This window comes from Channa argus, chromosome 13 (genome assembly GCF_033026475.1).
Source record: "Channa argus isolate prfri chromosome 13, Channa argus male v1.0, whole genome shotgun sequence".
In the NCBI taxonomy this organism is placed as follows: Eukaryota; Metazoa; Chordata; class Actinopteri; order Anabantiformes; family Channidae; genus Channa; species Channa argus.
In genome coordinates this window covers 9,669,909-9,686,115 of record NC_090209.1, presented here as the reverse complement: position 1 = coordinate 9,686,115, position 16,207 = coordinate 9,669,909, and the positions used below count along the sequence as shown (strand labels likewise).

The following is a 16,207-nucleotide window of genomic DNA, read 5'->3' as shown; positions in this document are numbered from 1 at the left end:
TTGTTGCTGTATACCCATATGAGGTGTATTTACAGCCCAAGTTGCCCCTGGCCGTATTTCCTTTCCCTGACAGCAGAGGGGAGTAGAGGTCTACAAAATATGCATTTGGTGGCCACTTCCATAATCCTGTGCAATTTCATGAAGCCATAACTTCTACTATTGCAAATATTCAGATTTAATGGAGACTTGTCACAGTAAGAGACATATTTCATTATATGTTTTATGAACTGGACTAAATATTTACAAACATGTGGAGGGAGGAATATTAGAAACATATATTAGTTTAATAAAGTTCAGTACAGGGAGTATGTAGTTATGTTTTGCTTTTTTCTTCTTGTTGTCCTCTGCAGGAAGCCCTTGAGGCGTGTCAGACCAGGATCTCTAAGATGGAGCTCCAGCAACAGCAACAGCAGGTCGTCCAGTTGGAGGGGCTGGAAAATGCCACAGCGAGGACCCTCCTGGGAAAACTTATCAATGTGCTGCTCGCCCTCATGGCTGTCCTTCTGGTCTTTGTCTCAACTGTGGCCAACTGTGTGGTCCCTTTGATGAAGACACGCTCGCGCTCCCTCTCAACCCTCCTCCTCATCGTCCTTCTGGCCTTTTTGTGGAGGAACTGGGATGCTCTCTCTGGGTACACACACCGTGCTCTGCAGCCCCCCGGATGACCAGACCAAAGGCAGCACATGTTGTTTTAGTGACGCTGGGCAATATAACTGTAGCTGCAGTCATGCAGGAAGTTTGAAGAACGTGATTGCTGTTATGATGACTGTGTGGCTGGGCACTGAGAATTCAGTTAAGCACTTTCGGAACCAGCCTGGAGTCAAGTGGAAGAAACAGTCCAGTGAAGAACACTGGGGTTTTTTTTTGTTTTGTTTTGTTTTTGTTTTTGTTTTTTTTTGAAAGAATGGGAACGTTTACATTTTCAAATGAACTGTTGTGTTATCCCTCACAAAATACAACGTTGTACAGTTTTTATCTTTTAGAGTTTAATCAATTATAATGTTATTGTTTCTAATAATATTATTTTATTTTAAACATTATTTTATTCAGTACCATGTAGCATTACGCTCTCACTCTACTTGAAGGGGAGTTTAGTCAGGAAACTGGACTGGTGGTTTACCAAAGGCCCAGTCTAATGGTAGAGACATGCAAATGTGATAATGTGGTTGATTGCCTTTAGCAAGAGAACTCTTACCTAGCTGTGGTAGGTTGGTAGATTTAAACCATGGCGGAAAACTTTCCTGGGAGTTGCTTCCTTCTTGCTGTGATGAAAAGAAGAGCATTTTGAAGGATTGACCATGTGCTTTGATTGTCATGACGACCAGACACTTTTTGTGCTTCCTTACCATTTCTAATAGCATTGATTACATGCATTTTAATCAACTTGTTTTTTTGTGAAAACAAAGAGAAACTGTTAAATTTGGGAGATGATCAATGAAACACGATGACAGAACAGACTAGCCCACATGCCCTGATATACAGTACTTTCAGTTTTCTTTTAAAAGCTAATACTAGAGGCCATTGTCAATGTAAAATCAGTTTGCAAGAATAATTGCCTCCCTCCGCCATTTTTGATGCTGTCAGGTTAGGAAAAAAAGACCACTGGTGCTTTTCCAGCTCCATCTCAGTTGGAACAGGAATGCTGCTGCTTGATGTTTCCGGTGTAACTCATCCCCACTGCCACACCAGTCAAATGCACACTGCCTGTATGTGATACTGTCCTGTTCTTCAGACATGTATTATCTTGTTGGCTGTCCTTGTTTTTGCTAAAGGTACACCATGTTATCACCCAGTGCCAAACCTTAGTTAACCCAGGGATGCCTGAGCACCCTTAATGGTCCAAGCTCAAAGGACAGGAAGGGGAGATTCCTCAGCAGATTTTGCATCCCTTCTGATCTGTCATGAATGTCTTTCCTGGGTTACAAGGATGTATGTTTTTTGGGGATTAAACTCTGCATGGGAAATTGATGAGAATTTACAATGTCAACAAGAATTAGACTCCAGATCTTTGGTTGTGTTTCTGCCTTTTGCTTCCTCGAGTACCGCAGCATCTAAGCTTTCTTATTCTCTCCCCTTTTCTCATCTAGTCATGGACACGACCAGATGAACTAACATATTAAATATTAGTCCATCCCTTATTTCATGCTGAGAAGCTGATTCCTAACAGATAGTGAGATCATTTGAACTGTACAGTTGCACTTTAGCGCACTCCTAGATAACACATAGGTCAGGCTGAAGCTTGACAAACTTCTGATAAACACTTTAAAGGCTGTCATTCTTAAGACACTTGTCCAAAGTAGAAAAAGAGGAGTTGACTTAGGTGAGCATCACTTTCATGCTTGTCTAAAGATAAAACCCACTAAGGAGGCATGTGCATTTTTTGTCAGAATGATGATAACCATGATCGAAAATCACAGGAAGTAGATTATTTATTCTATTTCAGTTCAGTATTTCCATCGCAAGCACAGCAGACAAGTTGAGAGTGAGCTGACTGTTGACCTTAGCTTGTCCTTGGAGTAAATCCTACGATGTAGGGTTGTGTGCTAAACCACTCCAGTGCCTTCTGATGTCCTTTTCTAAGTGTGGAATAAATAAAGAGCATTCCTGACTAAAACATGTACTCATTTTTAAAGCGTGTGTGTGTGTGTGTTTGGGGGGAGGGGACGATTGTATGGACAGATTATACCGTGTGCTTTTTTCTGCGGAGCGGTCCGAGTCTGAGTCTTTGTTGAATAAACCGCCTCTTGCAGGTTCGGCATGGAGTCACTAGATGGAGATATTTTGCTTGGGATGACCTTGGTTTTTCCCTGAGAATGCCTGGTTATGTTTCGTACGTGTGAATGGTCTGTTGTGAGACTGTTGGGAGTCTGAACATAAAACGGTGTCACTCCTTATCAAGAAGGAAACAGGTTGGGTGGAAGGCCTCTCTACCCGCAGCCTTACAGCAAGACGTCAGCGTGGCCCACCACGGACAATATTTTCACTATAAACAGAGTAGAGAGCACTTTTTGCCCACTTTATGTCATTACTTTCCCTCTATTTCACTTTCAGAACCTCACAGCTTAAGTCCGTTAGAATGCTCCTGAAATGAGCAGCACTAAGTGACGCCTATCTGATGCCGACAGCTCTGACCCAAACTGAGCATTAGAGCCAATGGAACCTACGCCTCCTCACTGGCACACGTGCAACGACCATACCGAGAGTGTCAGCGGTTCAGTCATTGTGGTGCGCATTGTTCGTTCTTTTGTTTTTGTTTTTTTTGTTTGTTTTTTTTGTTTTTTGTTTTTTTTTTTGGGGGGGGGGGGGGGGGGGGCATGGGGTCATTACATTGCACGTTATCAGGGCACTTTCCTCTTTTTCTACCCTGCCAGATTTGACGCGCATGGCTGTGCGCCAAGGTAAACGCGGGGCGCGCTTATCTGCCCTGCTGAAAGCTGCAAGTGGTGACAGGGAGGAGAGTGAGTTTGTCCCAAGAGGAGTCCACAGTAAATAGGCACAGGCGATTGCGCATGATTTAGCATCAACTTTAATTATTGCATGTATTCAGAGATAACACTTCTCTGGCTCGCCTGCAAACTGATTTATGCACTGTCTGACACGTTCGTGGTCGTTTCCCTACTAGGGATCATTCATTTCAATTCAGAGAAGTGAACATATGCACACACCATCCAGACACAGAAATGCTAACCACATTCGTGCATTTTTGAGTGGGGGCGCATGTGTTGTGCTTGAATATTTATGAGGTAAAGCGCGCAAAAAGCTACGCTGGATAGATGTGAATGTCAGAAACCGGAAAGGTGGGCTGATGTGCCCATATGGTAGCACTTTCACGGTGCTTACCGTGCCGTATGTGCCCACAACGGAACCCTCAGGATCTGCAGAACTAATCTGAGAGCCGAGGGACTGAGGAGCACAGGAGGTGGGACGGTGACCCGTCATTAACCCCGACAGAAGCGGAACCACGCAGGGGCGGAGATCCATCAAGTGGTCTTTTCATGAAAGGAGAAGTTGATGGTCGTTACGACTTCAGGTGGCGCAATGGTTTCACCTTACAGCCTAAATGAGTTTATGTTTAAGATTAACTTGATTGTGTACTACATTTCAGAATAAACTTGTTTTAAATGAATGAGTGAGAAAGGCTGCTCATGAGCAACGTGGTCTGTAGTGAGCTCCACGTTATGATTACGCTGTGATCCATTCCGCCTGGTGACGCTTTGACAGGGGGTGGCATTGAAGGAGGGGAGTGCCACACTCAGGGTCAGTTTGTTGGCACCACTTTTTCCATTAAAAACCCAACGATGCTTAATTTGGTTGTTTGTTGATGCTTTATTTAAAACATGGCTCGAAACAAGTTTGTGGGTACGACGTGGTTCAAAAATAAAGCATGGAAACGTCAATTTTAACTGCCGCCCTGTAGTAGTCTGTTTAGAAATCATAAGAACACAACAAGGTGTTGTGGCTCAGCATGGCAGGGGAGAGAGGCTGCTGAGCCGCACAGTGGGCAGAGAGGGACAGAGGAGGCAGCCTGAAAAGGAAGCACGACTCGCTTATCACGTCATTCTGCATTTAGGCGTTGAGCAGGAAACAGCCTTTCCTCTTGGATTGTCGCAGTAGGAACAAACACACAATTTTGTCTTTGCTCAATGCACCCCACGGCACAGAACACGCGGAAGCCGGTCAGAAGGAAAAATGCCTCCTTGGATAGAGATAGCTGTTCTGCTCCTCGGCGTCCTGGCTTTGGAGACGCACCGGAGTGCCAGCGCGCTGCACATCCAACAGGCATTCGCATCTCCAAATCGGACCAATAACTTCGTCGTGGACCCCGTGTCCAGGAAGGTCTACCTGGCCACTGTCAACACAATCTACCAGCTGAACGGGACCTTGACCGTCGAGGTGGAGAAGAGGACCGGACCGGTGGAGGATAACCTGTTGTGCCATGCGCCACAGCTGCCCCAGGCTCCGTGCGAGCATCGCAAGTCCCTCACAGACAACTACAACAAGCTCCTGAAGCTGGACCGAGAGCAAGGGGTCGTGGTGGTCTGTGGATCGGTGTATCAAGGCTTCTGTGAGCTCAGAAAAATGGACAATATCTCGCAGATAGCGGTGGAGTTCCCACCTCAGGGCGAGAAGACAGTTTTCCCCAGCATGCTCAACATTGCTGCCAATCACCCAAACGCCTCCACCGTGGGGCTCATCTTCAGGAGCCATGGGGGGCACACCCGGCTTCTTGTCGGGGCGACGTACACAGGGGCTGGGACCCAGTTTTTCCCCATGAACCACAGCAAGGAGGACCTGCGCTTTGAAAACACCCCGGAGATCGCCATCCGCTCCCTGAACATCAAAGATTTGTCCCGACTTTTCACCTATGACATTAACCCTTCGGAGGATAATGTATTCAAGATCAAACAAGAGGTTAAAACCAAAAACAAACTGAACTTCGTCCACGCTTTTGTCCAAAAGACCTATTCCTACATCGCGTTTAATAATGATGCAAACATGGGCCACAAGGAGAGTCAGCCCAACAGCATCCTCGCCAGGATATGTCTGGATACCGAGAACCCCAAAAAACCCACCGGACCGGAGAGCAGGAAGCTCACGGAATCCTACATCCAGATGCCTCTGCAGTGTGGATTTAACGGGGACATTTACAACCGGCTGTTGTCCGTGTACCCGGCGGAGATCCACACAGACGACGGGGGGAGCTCCGAACCATATCTGTTCGGAGTGTTTTCTAAAGCGGACAGAAAGTCCGCTCTGTGCGCTTTCAAGTTTGGGGACATCGAGGAGATGATCCGACAAGGCCGCAGGAACTGCTCCAACTCTCCCAGCAGCGATGTTCAGGTGCTGGACAGCGTCATCCAGGGCTCCGGGGCAGCCTGCATTCAGAAGGGCAACCTGGTGGTAAGAGGCACACAGTCAACCCAGAAGTCTCAAACACGGCATTAGTTTACTTTGAGTTCATATGAGGGCACGTTTATTCAAGTGGAACTGATCTAAAAGGCTGATTTAAAAGACATAAATGAAAAGGAACATTTCATTATAGGAATCATGTTTTCGGTATCTTTAGGGGGCAGAATAACTTTCCCAGGGAAAACAAGGGAACAGCAGACATGTAATGAGACTCACTGTTTTTTCCATTTGTTGAAAAAAAAAATGCATCGATATATTAGTTCACATATTTGCTTTCTAATTTCCAGGCTATTCTCCGAACATTATTTAATTCATAAAGATTACTGGAAATGATAGAAATCCGAGCATGTGTGTATTTATTTTTTTTAATTACCTCTGCTGCTGCAAACCAGAATCAGATTCCCTGTGTTCCTGCGTTACGAAAATACACCGGAGACTGTAGAAAATAAGTTGTATGTGTGTGACAGCTTCCATTTATGCTTACAAGCTGTTATCGTCTTTAGCCCTGAGGCTCATGACTTAGAGAGAGGATCTCCCATGTCACGAGTCGAGGTCATGATAGCCAGAAAGATGCTCTACAGCCACGCTGAGGGGTTATGGGAAGGGTGAGGCTCCCGTCACACCCAGCAGCTCCCTGTCTTATCAAATGTGGAGAGAAAAATGTCAACAGTTTAAACTGTTTTTCATTTAAAACCCCCAGCGTCTTGGTGTTGAGTGTTTGCTACTGACTGTAACTCAACTACAAATTTAGCTCAATGCCTGTGAAAATGTAGTTGCTTTGTTGTAAACACATGGTCAGATATCATCTTGTTTTTCATCTACATTTTTCCACACGCATACCAAAGTGAATCTATGCCCTGGGGAAACCTGCCTATGATTTTCCCTCTATATGAATGGTGTCTGATAGTAAAGGCAGTTAATAGGAGTGACGGGAAATTCAGGCTTTTTATTGTGGTGAGTTTGACTGACAGAACTGAGGTCAAAGGAGGCTGCTCCAACACTGCTGTGCTGTCAGGTCAGAAAGTTGCCCTTGTCGCTGGCACAGTCTTGTTGGCTGTGGCCCCCGGGGGCCACTCTTCCCGTGATCTGTTTTCTGATTAGGCCCACAGGCCTAGGATTGCTCATACTGCTCCATTCTAAATGGGCTATTGTTGTGTTTTATATTTCTGTAATACAACCTACTTACACCTTTCGAATTAAAGTTGCTCTTTAGTATAATATTTATATTGCCAAGGCTAGTGAAATGGGATCAGTTTTGCAGTCTGCAGGGCAGCGCTGAGGGAAACCTAGACAAATTTTGTGATAAGAGATACGAGGCATCGAGCAGGAGGGCCCATGGGAAACGACTCTACAAATATCCACTGCGCTTAATTCTTCTTCTTTTTTTGCATGCTCTAAAATATTCAGAGAATTCCCTATAGATCCTGGTGCTCATTCAAGCGCGGCACAAATGTTTTATCATTGCCTTCTGAGGATTTGACAAAAGCAGAGTCTTATGAGTGTTGAAGACCCTTGTAAGCCCTTTTCAAGTATTCACTGAGATGTCTAAAAAGTGATTTAGAAAAATGAATGGCATAGCTGTGATAGCTGCTATCAGCGCTTGTTTTCCATTTTGCTTTCATCACACAGTGCTCTTTTTGTGCGCTGTTCTCTTCTGTTGTCTAATCTTTGTGTCATGCTCCCATATGAAAGCTGATGAGAATTCATCCCACTCGCCTTGTGTCTGTGTTCTAGTTGCAACCTGAGCAGCTGGACTGCGGTGCAGCCCACCTGCAGCACCCTCTAGCCTTACGGAGGTCCCTGAGGGCCATTCCTGTTTTTGAATACCCAGGCCTTACTTCAGTCTCTGTGGACAATGTCCAAAACCACACTGTGGTTTTTCTGGGAACCAGTAATGGACGACTTCATAAGGTGAGACGCAAAAATCAACACGCGCATCAATACACAGCATCAGTGCTTATATCCTTGGGTTATAACACAGAAGCACATAATGGTCAATGAATGGAGTTAATATGTTTAATGTGATCAAACCCTCAAGCTTGGACAAACTATAACAGTAACAGTTCTTTAGTACTGCTCTGATGTGGCTGCTGAGCCTTTTAATAAACTGAACATACTATAGGTGTGTGATGAAAGATCCAAAGCCACATGTCTGCTTTCATGTCATAGATTCTCAGCACATTGGCATTTCAACACCTTCGCCTCTTTTATCCATTACTGACCCTGTCCCATTTAGTAGCCCTAATCATGTGCTGTAATGTACTTCAGACCTGGTTATTGTCTGATTTCACCAGCAAGCTGTTTAACAAGATCAGTTGATGGCCAGTGACTCAGTCCCACTCTGCGTTGGTCTGCGACCTCAGCTTTCGAACATCTGTATAGAGGCTCCAGCTTGTGAAAACCTTTTCCATCCAATTAGCAGCATTCCTTAATTCTGTCTCAGCCACATTCCTAGTCACCCCTGACTGGGCTTGCTATGCGGCAACTTGCCTGCAAGCGCCATCAGCTTCTTCTCTGCCATCTGCGGAAACAACATAGACTGACTCTGGAGGCTTTCTGACTCTGTTGTTTTTGCATTAGCCACGTACCTGGTACTTTTTTACAACATTAAACCATTCTGCTGCAGGGTGTTTCATTCTAGGCCTGCTAACAGAGCTCCTTGTTTAGCCCCCCTGGATGAAGGCGCTGCTCGGGCCCCAGCTGAGCAAGCAGTAATTGGTTTTTGGATTGTTTATACCGGATGCACAACAGTGGCTGGGCTGGTTTAAGAAGCTCTGTGTGTCTGTGTGAGAGCATGTTTGCGTATGTCTGTTTGCTTGATTGCAGGTTTGACTCTATATTAGGTGTTTGACTTTGTCTGTAGGCCAGTGCAAGTGGTTTAGTGATTTCATGTGTTTACTCAGACAAACATGTACCCTGTGATCATGTGCTATATGTCTCAGCATGTGTGTCAATCTTGTTATACGGGGACTGGAGTATTTGTGAGACCCTGGGCTCTGTGCTTTTTAGCTTTATGTGTCTTTCAGTGTCTGTGTATTTATCTGTGTGTGTGGCGGCAGACGTGAATGTGTGTGTGTGCCCTGAGGATAGAGTTGTTACAGAGGTTAATGGTGCTGTTAGCGTGTGTAATGTGATTCTGACTGTGAGTTTGGCTCAGACTAAACACGAGGGAACAGTGGTTGAGATTAAGTTAGGCCTCTTTTACTGTCTTTGAGAGAGCCCTCAGTGAAGTAATTTGTAATTACATGCATTTTTTAATGAAGTCTCTCCCTCCCCATTACAGCTGACTTCCATTTTCTGCCTCTCACAGTGTCTGTCTTAATCTCACTCTCTCTCGTCCAATTTTACTTCGCTCAGTCAGTCCTACCCTCCACTTCTCAGTTCATTGCTTCATTGTCCCTTCTCTTTTACTCCTTTTCAAATATAAAAAGGCCCTTTGATTTGTTTTGCAAACAAACCGACTGAATACAATAGAAGAAGAATGTACATACAGCAGCTGAGCACTCGGTGGTTGAATAGGGTCTTTCATCTTTAGGCAGATAGACTGAGACTACAGTCAAATTGACCTACCAGGACAGCAGGTGTTTTGTTGGTTGACCTGGTGGGGCACTGTACCAGTTCTCCTCACCACCCCTCCTCCCTGCTCTTATTCAGCTTCCCTCTCCAGGTGTGTGGGCTGCTATTTACTTGCTCCTCACTGTGTCACCCTGTGTATGGATTTGTAGTCATTGGGGTGTGAGGTGAAGACAAACCACAGCTGCTTACTATCACGAGAGAGAGTGTGTGTGTGCGTGTGGATGGTGTTATAAAAACAACAGGGAGCACTTTTGGAAGCTGAGATAATGCATCAAAAGCCAATGATTTACTAAGCTTCTGTCTTCTCTCTTTTAACGTTAACCATCACATCTCAGTGGGTGGTGCTGAATATGACTTGTCTGTTCATGTGACTGTGTATTTGTGTGTTTAGTGAATGGAGAAGTGACACTGCCCGTGCTTGTCACCAGATGCTGGTCAGTTAGCCAGTTTCTCAGGGTGGTTTCTTTCGGGTGTCCGAAAAACCACAGAAATAAGAGATTTGCCTGTGTGTGATAGGAAGTCTCACTCAGCACAGTTTGTTTTTCTGTGCAACTCAGTGTGTGTGTGTGTGTGTGTGTGTGTATAAGTATGTTTGTGCATATGTGAGAATATGTCACTCTTTTCATTATCTTGAGCTGTAGGAAAACCAGTTTGTAGATAAATCACTGCTCAGAAGATTAGGCACACTGCTTGAACAAAGAAGCTGCCAAAGTACACTGGAGAAAAGTTGAAATGTAAAACGTAAAAACTATTTTGAAATAAATGGTAGAAACATTTGTGATTGAAATAATTGATTATATAAAATCTGTCATCTATTGTTTACTCATTAATTTTGTTAACAATGAATGTTTGTGCTTGTCTAAGTTTCCCAATGACAGAGTATGAACTGGAAATCTTGTTAAAACACTCTAATTGTAACAGAATCTGGATGTGAAAGTTGATGGTATGAATCCCCTGCCAAACAGTGGTGGGAGAAGTGAATAAAAAAGCTGCATCTTTAGAGGTGTTGCTGAGAAAGACTCGTGTACCTGTAATTGCTCTGCGCTGCTTGATCAACAGAACACAACTGCGATTATACTGCACAACTCCCAATATTTGAGAAATTGCTCTATGAATGTGAAGCAAGGACTCTCTCACTTACTTTTTCCTTTTTGAATAAAAAACCTTTAAAATGATTTTTGGCACCATTCTGTGCTTGTTACAATGCTTTGTCTAACCCGTGTCCTTTGGTCTGATGTTTGTTTTACAGCTGACCCTCCTGACAAACATGACCTTGGCCAGGCATTGGAAACTGAAGCTGCCAGCCAGTGAAGCAGTCCACCATATCATGACCTTTGACCCCAGTGACAGGAACTTCCTTTATCTTATGACCTCTCACCATGTAAGAATTAAGAAGGAGAGGAGGCTCCAGTCTTAAGATGTTTTTTTTTTTCTCTCTACACCTCTGTCTTTTGATTTATTCATGAAGAAGAATCATAATAACCACAATCAGACTTCATTTCACATCCAGCGAATACTTCTCACCCCAATTCAGCTGAACACACACCTTTATGATGAAAATAGCCCCATGTACGCGTATCTTCAGTAGATTTCTATGCCGCATTTCCAAAACAGCTTCATAACAGTCGTGTTTGTGACAGGAGGTGGCTACAACAGTTCAGTTGTATTGCCCAAATGCACCTGATTGTGAGTTAACTGCAGTGAGATTAAAACACTGCACTTCCTGTTTCACAAACCAAGAACTGATCTGTTGTTGTTCACACTGAAAAGATAAAGCTAATTCTAGACACTGACACAGCAAACATGATGATCCACATTATTTTGGAATGTAACATATGTCTCTATCACACTTTAAAGCTGTAATCATGACGTTTTCATGAACTCTAAACACAATTTTCAAACTCAATTATTGGCGTTTTTATAGCAATCACATTTCAGTGTATTTACAATGTTTAATATCTTTCTAAATAGAAGTTTTCTTTGTCTGTTTAAGTTGCATTTTTGGTGTGTTTTCTCGCATTTTCTCTGTAAACACACACACCAGATGCTCTTCTGTTGTATTTCTGACTAAATATCAACTCAGAGAGAGTTTGCTGCTTCCAGACATATGAGACGTGAAGTATTAAACAGCACTGGCAAATATCACCAATAACTAACGGTGCCACCAAATCACCCAAGCCTGAAATCTTAACTATTTAGATTGTTTAGCAGTTTTCTAAAAGTCCCCAAAACATTTAAATGATATAAAACAGATGGAAAACACAACAGATGTTCTCAACATTTTGCTTGATAAATGAACCAAACAATAAATACATTTTAAAAACTGCAAATTTTCTATCGTTTGTTTCACCACTAGTTCAGTCTGTGATGATTTGTTTTTTGTTTTTTTTACATACCTCCATAAGAGTCTACTACATTTTATGTATGGGTGTGTTTTGCTGCGGTGTGGTTTGCAGATGCTGAGGGTGAAAGTGGCAGAATGCGACCAGTGGAGGAGCTGCAGTGACTGTTTGGGAGCAGGTGACGCCCACTGTGGTTGGTGCACTCTGGAAAACAGGTAGGAAGCCCACAAACACACATTGTTAGTATTTTGTTTCTCTCCATCTATGCAGTTAACTATTGCCACACTTGTTTTCTTTGCCTTTTTTTCCGCTGCTGTTAAAACATATAATTCATTAAAATTATTATATTTTTGGTGTCATGCACATGTCAGATGCCTTCTGTCTCTACTTTCTGTATTTAAGCAGTGACCCAGCTGGAGCCGTTTGTGCTAGTGACTGACTTCAGTTAATTATTTTAAAGCAATTAAATATCATATAATAGAATAAGATTTAAGCTTGTCATTTTGATGCTTTTAGTGTGTGGATCAATGAAGCCACTGACGCTCGTTTGCTGGTCTACATCATCTTCATTCTCAATTTCAAAATGTTGCCCTGCTGAAGTCTTGGCAGTAACAGAGTGTGTTTTTGGGTTGAAAGTCTGTTTTTTGGATGGAGCAGAATTGATTTGCTTTTCATTAGGCTTCATAGTGGGGAGTAACATCATTGTTTGGAGCGATCCCCTGGTTCTTTGGTAGTTTGGGTTGGGATTGACAGCATGGGAGCACCCAGCGAGTAGTGACTTGGCTGAAGTGTTACTGTGAGCGAGCAAGAGTACACTGTGATTAATGTGGCTCTGTCAGGACTGGCTCTCTGGCTCTGTGTTTACTGGCTTTCAGGGAGAATATGTGTGGTGTTGAGCTGTGTTTATTTGTGTGTTAGTGTGTGAGAGTTGGTTGGTTGCTTGGTGATCAAAGCAGATCCGACGAGATAACGAATTTTGCGATGAGTCGTGCTGCAGCTCTGGAGGCTCTGGCATTGCCAGGGGCCATTCAGAGCTGGAAGAGTGGAACTGATGAGAGTTTTGTGTGTGTGTGTGTGTGCGTGCATGCATGTGGTCAGAGTGTCTCACTGTCATCTCCCTGTCTCCTCTTTTTATTTATCTATCTGTTGTCTCTTGATCCCAGTCCCCTTCTTGCTTCATTGCCTTTTTTTACCCTCGTGATTCCCCCTCGTTCTTCAGCTTTTTTTTACGTTCTTCTGCTCATATTTTCCAGTAGCTTTGTGAATTTAGTTTTGCCTCTCTCAACCTCCCTCTCTGTCTCTCTAGTCCTCATCTGTTCCTCCCCCAGTGCCCTTGTCCTCCTCTCTATCCCTTTACAAAGAAGCGCTGATTGTGATGATGGTGGTGGGAGGGAGGGCACACACTGGTTCTTTTGACAAGAAAATGTCAAATTGTGTAAGCCTGTGTGTAAGCGTGAGTGTGTGTGTCGATGCCTGGATCTCAGAGGCCAGGGAGCTGATGTCATTAGTGTGTCTATTTGTGTGTTTGATGCACTGTTTGGCCTGTCATGCCAGCCGCTGGGCTGGCACTGTGGCCTCACTGCCCGGGGGATCAGAGGGTTGCTGTGTGGGGGTGGCTGCTCTCCTCCATCACCTCTCTGTCTGGTACAACTACAGATACAGGGGATTGTAATAAAGGACCACTAGAGAACTATCTACCATCTCTTAAGCCACCACTGTTCTGCGCGGGTGTCTGTTTGATTTTATGCATGGCTCTGACGTCTCTCAGCACGTCTGCATGTAGAGCAAGCATGAAAACATGTCTGTTTGCTTCTCGGAGTTGGCATTGTTATCCGAAAAACAGACAGCTAGTTTCTCTGCCATAGAAAAGCTTATTTACTTGAGCACTCTTTTCACGCTGGAGCTGGTTTAATCTGCCACATGTCACAAGAAAGTACTTAAAAGTCTTTATTTGAATCAAATTATGCATCAATGCACTCTTTTCTATTCCCTAAATTATTGTGCTTATCTGCATGTGCTCGTCTCACTTTGTGTGTTTGTGTGTGGTTTGAAGCTCATATGTTCTCCTGCTGTTTAACAGTCTCACTGGCTTCCCACCTTATCCAACGTACAGACACTTAGGAGGTGATGAGTTTTCTCGGGTCATATTTTAGCTGCATATGTTGACTCTGTTTATTTTAAGAAGCTGTTTGAAAAGCTTTTAAAGTCAGCATGCTGCTGTGAGACAGGTGAGAAGTATTTGTGTGTGAACGTGTGTGTGTGTGTGTGTGTGTCTATGTCTGTTTATTGTATGTTAATTAGCTACTCCAGCCTTTTAGAGAAGAGAGAAAAACTTTGAAATTATTTCTCCTCGCTGCTGCACTTGATCAAATTGTTATTACATTAGCAGGCAAGTCAGGAATGCATTTTAACAACAAATGCAAAAAGTAGATAAAATAAATTTCATGATGTCATTTCACTGCATTTCCCGACACAGTCAATCACATGCTGTTTGTTGATATTCATCTGCGACTGCTTGTCTTTATGTTTGGAGATGAAGTTTTCTGGATGCCTGTTTCAGTTTATACCAAATGGCATCTGTGAAGTATTTAGTACTTACAGAAAAAAAATGCATGTATTTGCTCATAAACCACTTTGGTACCTGATTATTAGGATATTTCAGTGCAGATGAAAGTAGTGGACTAACCAACTTACATTATACAGCTGTATAATAAACAACTTTCAAAATGAAAATGAAATCCATAACTAAACAAGTACATTTTCAGTGCATTAGACTGTTTACCCGTAAATCCATTTTGTTTTTGACTGAGGTTGCTGAGAGTGTGTTAGGAATGTATGGCTTGTTTGTGCTGAGAAGATTTTGTGGGGTTTGGAGAGCCTCTTATTTCTATTTTTAGTTCAGCACGTGGATTGTATACATGGTTCAGAAGCTGACCTCTTGGCCCCTCTCAGTCCCTCAATGCCAGTAGCAATGAGAAGCTGGACATTCACTTTCATCTGACACAACTACTCACACTTACAGGCATGCAGGCACACAGACTCACACTTTATTTTAAAACAACTCTGAAAGTGTGAGAGGAAAGTGGGATGTGCCCAACTCATTATGTGGCATGCTAGGACATTTCTAAATAGGGACCTCTTTGGTTTCCCCTAACTCTGAGGTCACTTTGTCCTCCCCGTCTGCACTGCAGATGAGCTCTGTGCCAACGGCTTGTGAAGTTCATTTGTGAAGCCGATGTCAGTGTGTGAGGCCATCTTGTTTGTTGAATGCCCTCTTACAATAGAGACACACACATATGTGCAGTATGCTCTCAGTGTGTTCCCACATATTGACTGATACACAGAAATTAAAATCAATAATATTTTTTATCACAATATCAAGTGTGGCAACTGATCTTGGTACCTTTCAGATGGGTTGCCATAGCAATGCATTTGACCCAGAGTCAAGTAGTCTCTTGTGTTGAGCCAGACAATCTGACAGCTGAGGTCTGAATGTGACATTAGGAGACCAGAGCACCTCATAAATCTGTGGGAAGTAGACCATGAAACCCAGTGGTGAGAATTCGTCAAGTTCTGGAATGAAATGAAAAACAGTTCGTGCTTTCCACACAAAGAATAAAATGTTGAAAGCACAGTAGCATGGTCACTCAGTGGCTGATTGGGTCATGATTGCTGGCTGCAGCACTGACAAGCAGTTAATATATATGAGATGATCATATTGTGATATGGAGCATGCTGATGGAAAACCTAACCTTAAAATGTTAGCTTTTCGGCTGCAACCCGGTTTTCAGGTTTTCTTTTTTTGTCATATCACCGATACCTTAATGTGACACACACACAGCACATTGATTTGGTGTTGCCCGTCTTATGCCCAGATGTCACATGTAAACTTTTACTTTCTCTCCAGATGTGCCATCCAGAAGGAGTGTTCTCAAAGGTTTTTGGCACGCTCTTGGATCAGCATGAGCGAAAGCCCCCAGCAGTGTCCATCCATGACCCTGACACCACCAGAGATTAGCATCTCTGCAGACATTAAGGTATCATTAACAACAACTATATAATTGTTGCCTGTCGCATAAGTCAGACAGTTGTTATTGTTGCCGCTCACTAGATTATAGTTGTAATGTTGATGTTGTGTATTTTAAGATGAGGAAATGGAATGACTCATGATGACATTTACAACCTGACAAGTCCAACTGTTTGCAGCTGAAACTAACTAATAAAATAACAAATATTGGACATATGTTTATCAAGTAGTGAAAAAAAAAGACTCAAATGAATGCTAATATGGCTCTGTAACTACTGGAAGTTTATCAGTACACAGTAGAGTGGGACAAAGTTGTTGTCAACCCCTAACCTACCTTTACTCTGCAACTCCC

The 16,207-nt window shown here is 43.3% G+C and overlaps 2 protein-coding genes across 11 annotated transcripts in view; both read left to right on the top strand.

The window, feature by feature from the left end:
* tmcc1a (transmembrane and coiled-coil domain family 1a) overlaps window positions 1–2,614 on the top strand; it is a 35,292-nt gene extending 32,678 nt beyond the window's left edge. For 9 of the 10 annotated variants that reach the window (XM_067526196.1, XM_067526192.1, XM_067526197.1 and 6 more), the window contains one exon: window positions 351–2,614. In XM_067526196.1, coding sequence (XP_067382297.1) covers window positions 351–665 — 315 coding nt within the window. In that variant the 3' untranslated portion in view covers window positions 666–2,614. The remainder of the gene's footprint in view (window positions 1–350) is intronic. The other variant, XR_010916286.1, reaches the window with a different exon arrangement.
* Window positions 2,615–4,326: 1,712 nt separating this feature from the next.
* plxnd1 (plexin D1) overlaps window positions 4,327–16,207 on the top strand; it is a 56,489-nt gene continuing 44,608 nt past the window's right edge. The window contains exons 1-5 of the mRNA XM_067526189.1: window positions 4,327–5,901; window positions 7,645–7,821; window positions 10,736–10,867; window positions 11,943–12,043; window positions 15,736–15,865. Of these exons, the coding sequence (XP_067382290.1) occupies window positions 4,690–5,901; window positions 7,645–7,821; window positions 10,736–10,867; window positions 11,943–12,043; window positions 15,736–15,865 (1,752 nt within the window). The 5' untranslated portion in view covers window positions 4,327–4,689. The remainder of the gene's footprint in view (window positions 5,902–7,644; window positions 7,822–10,735; window positions 10,868–11,942; window positions 12,044–15,735; window positions 15,866–16,207) is intronic.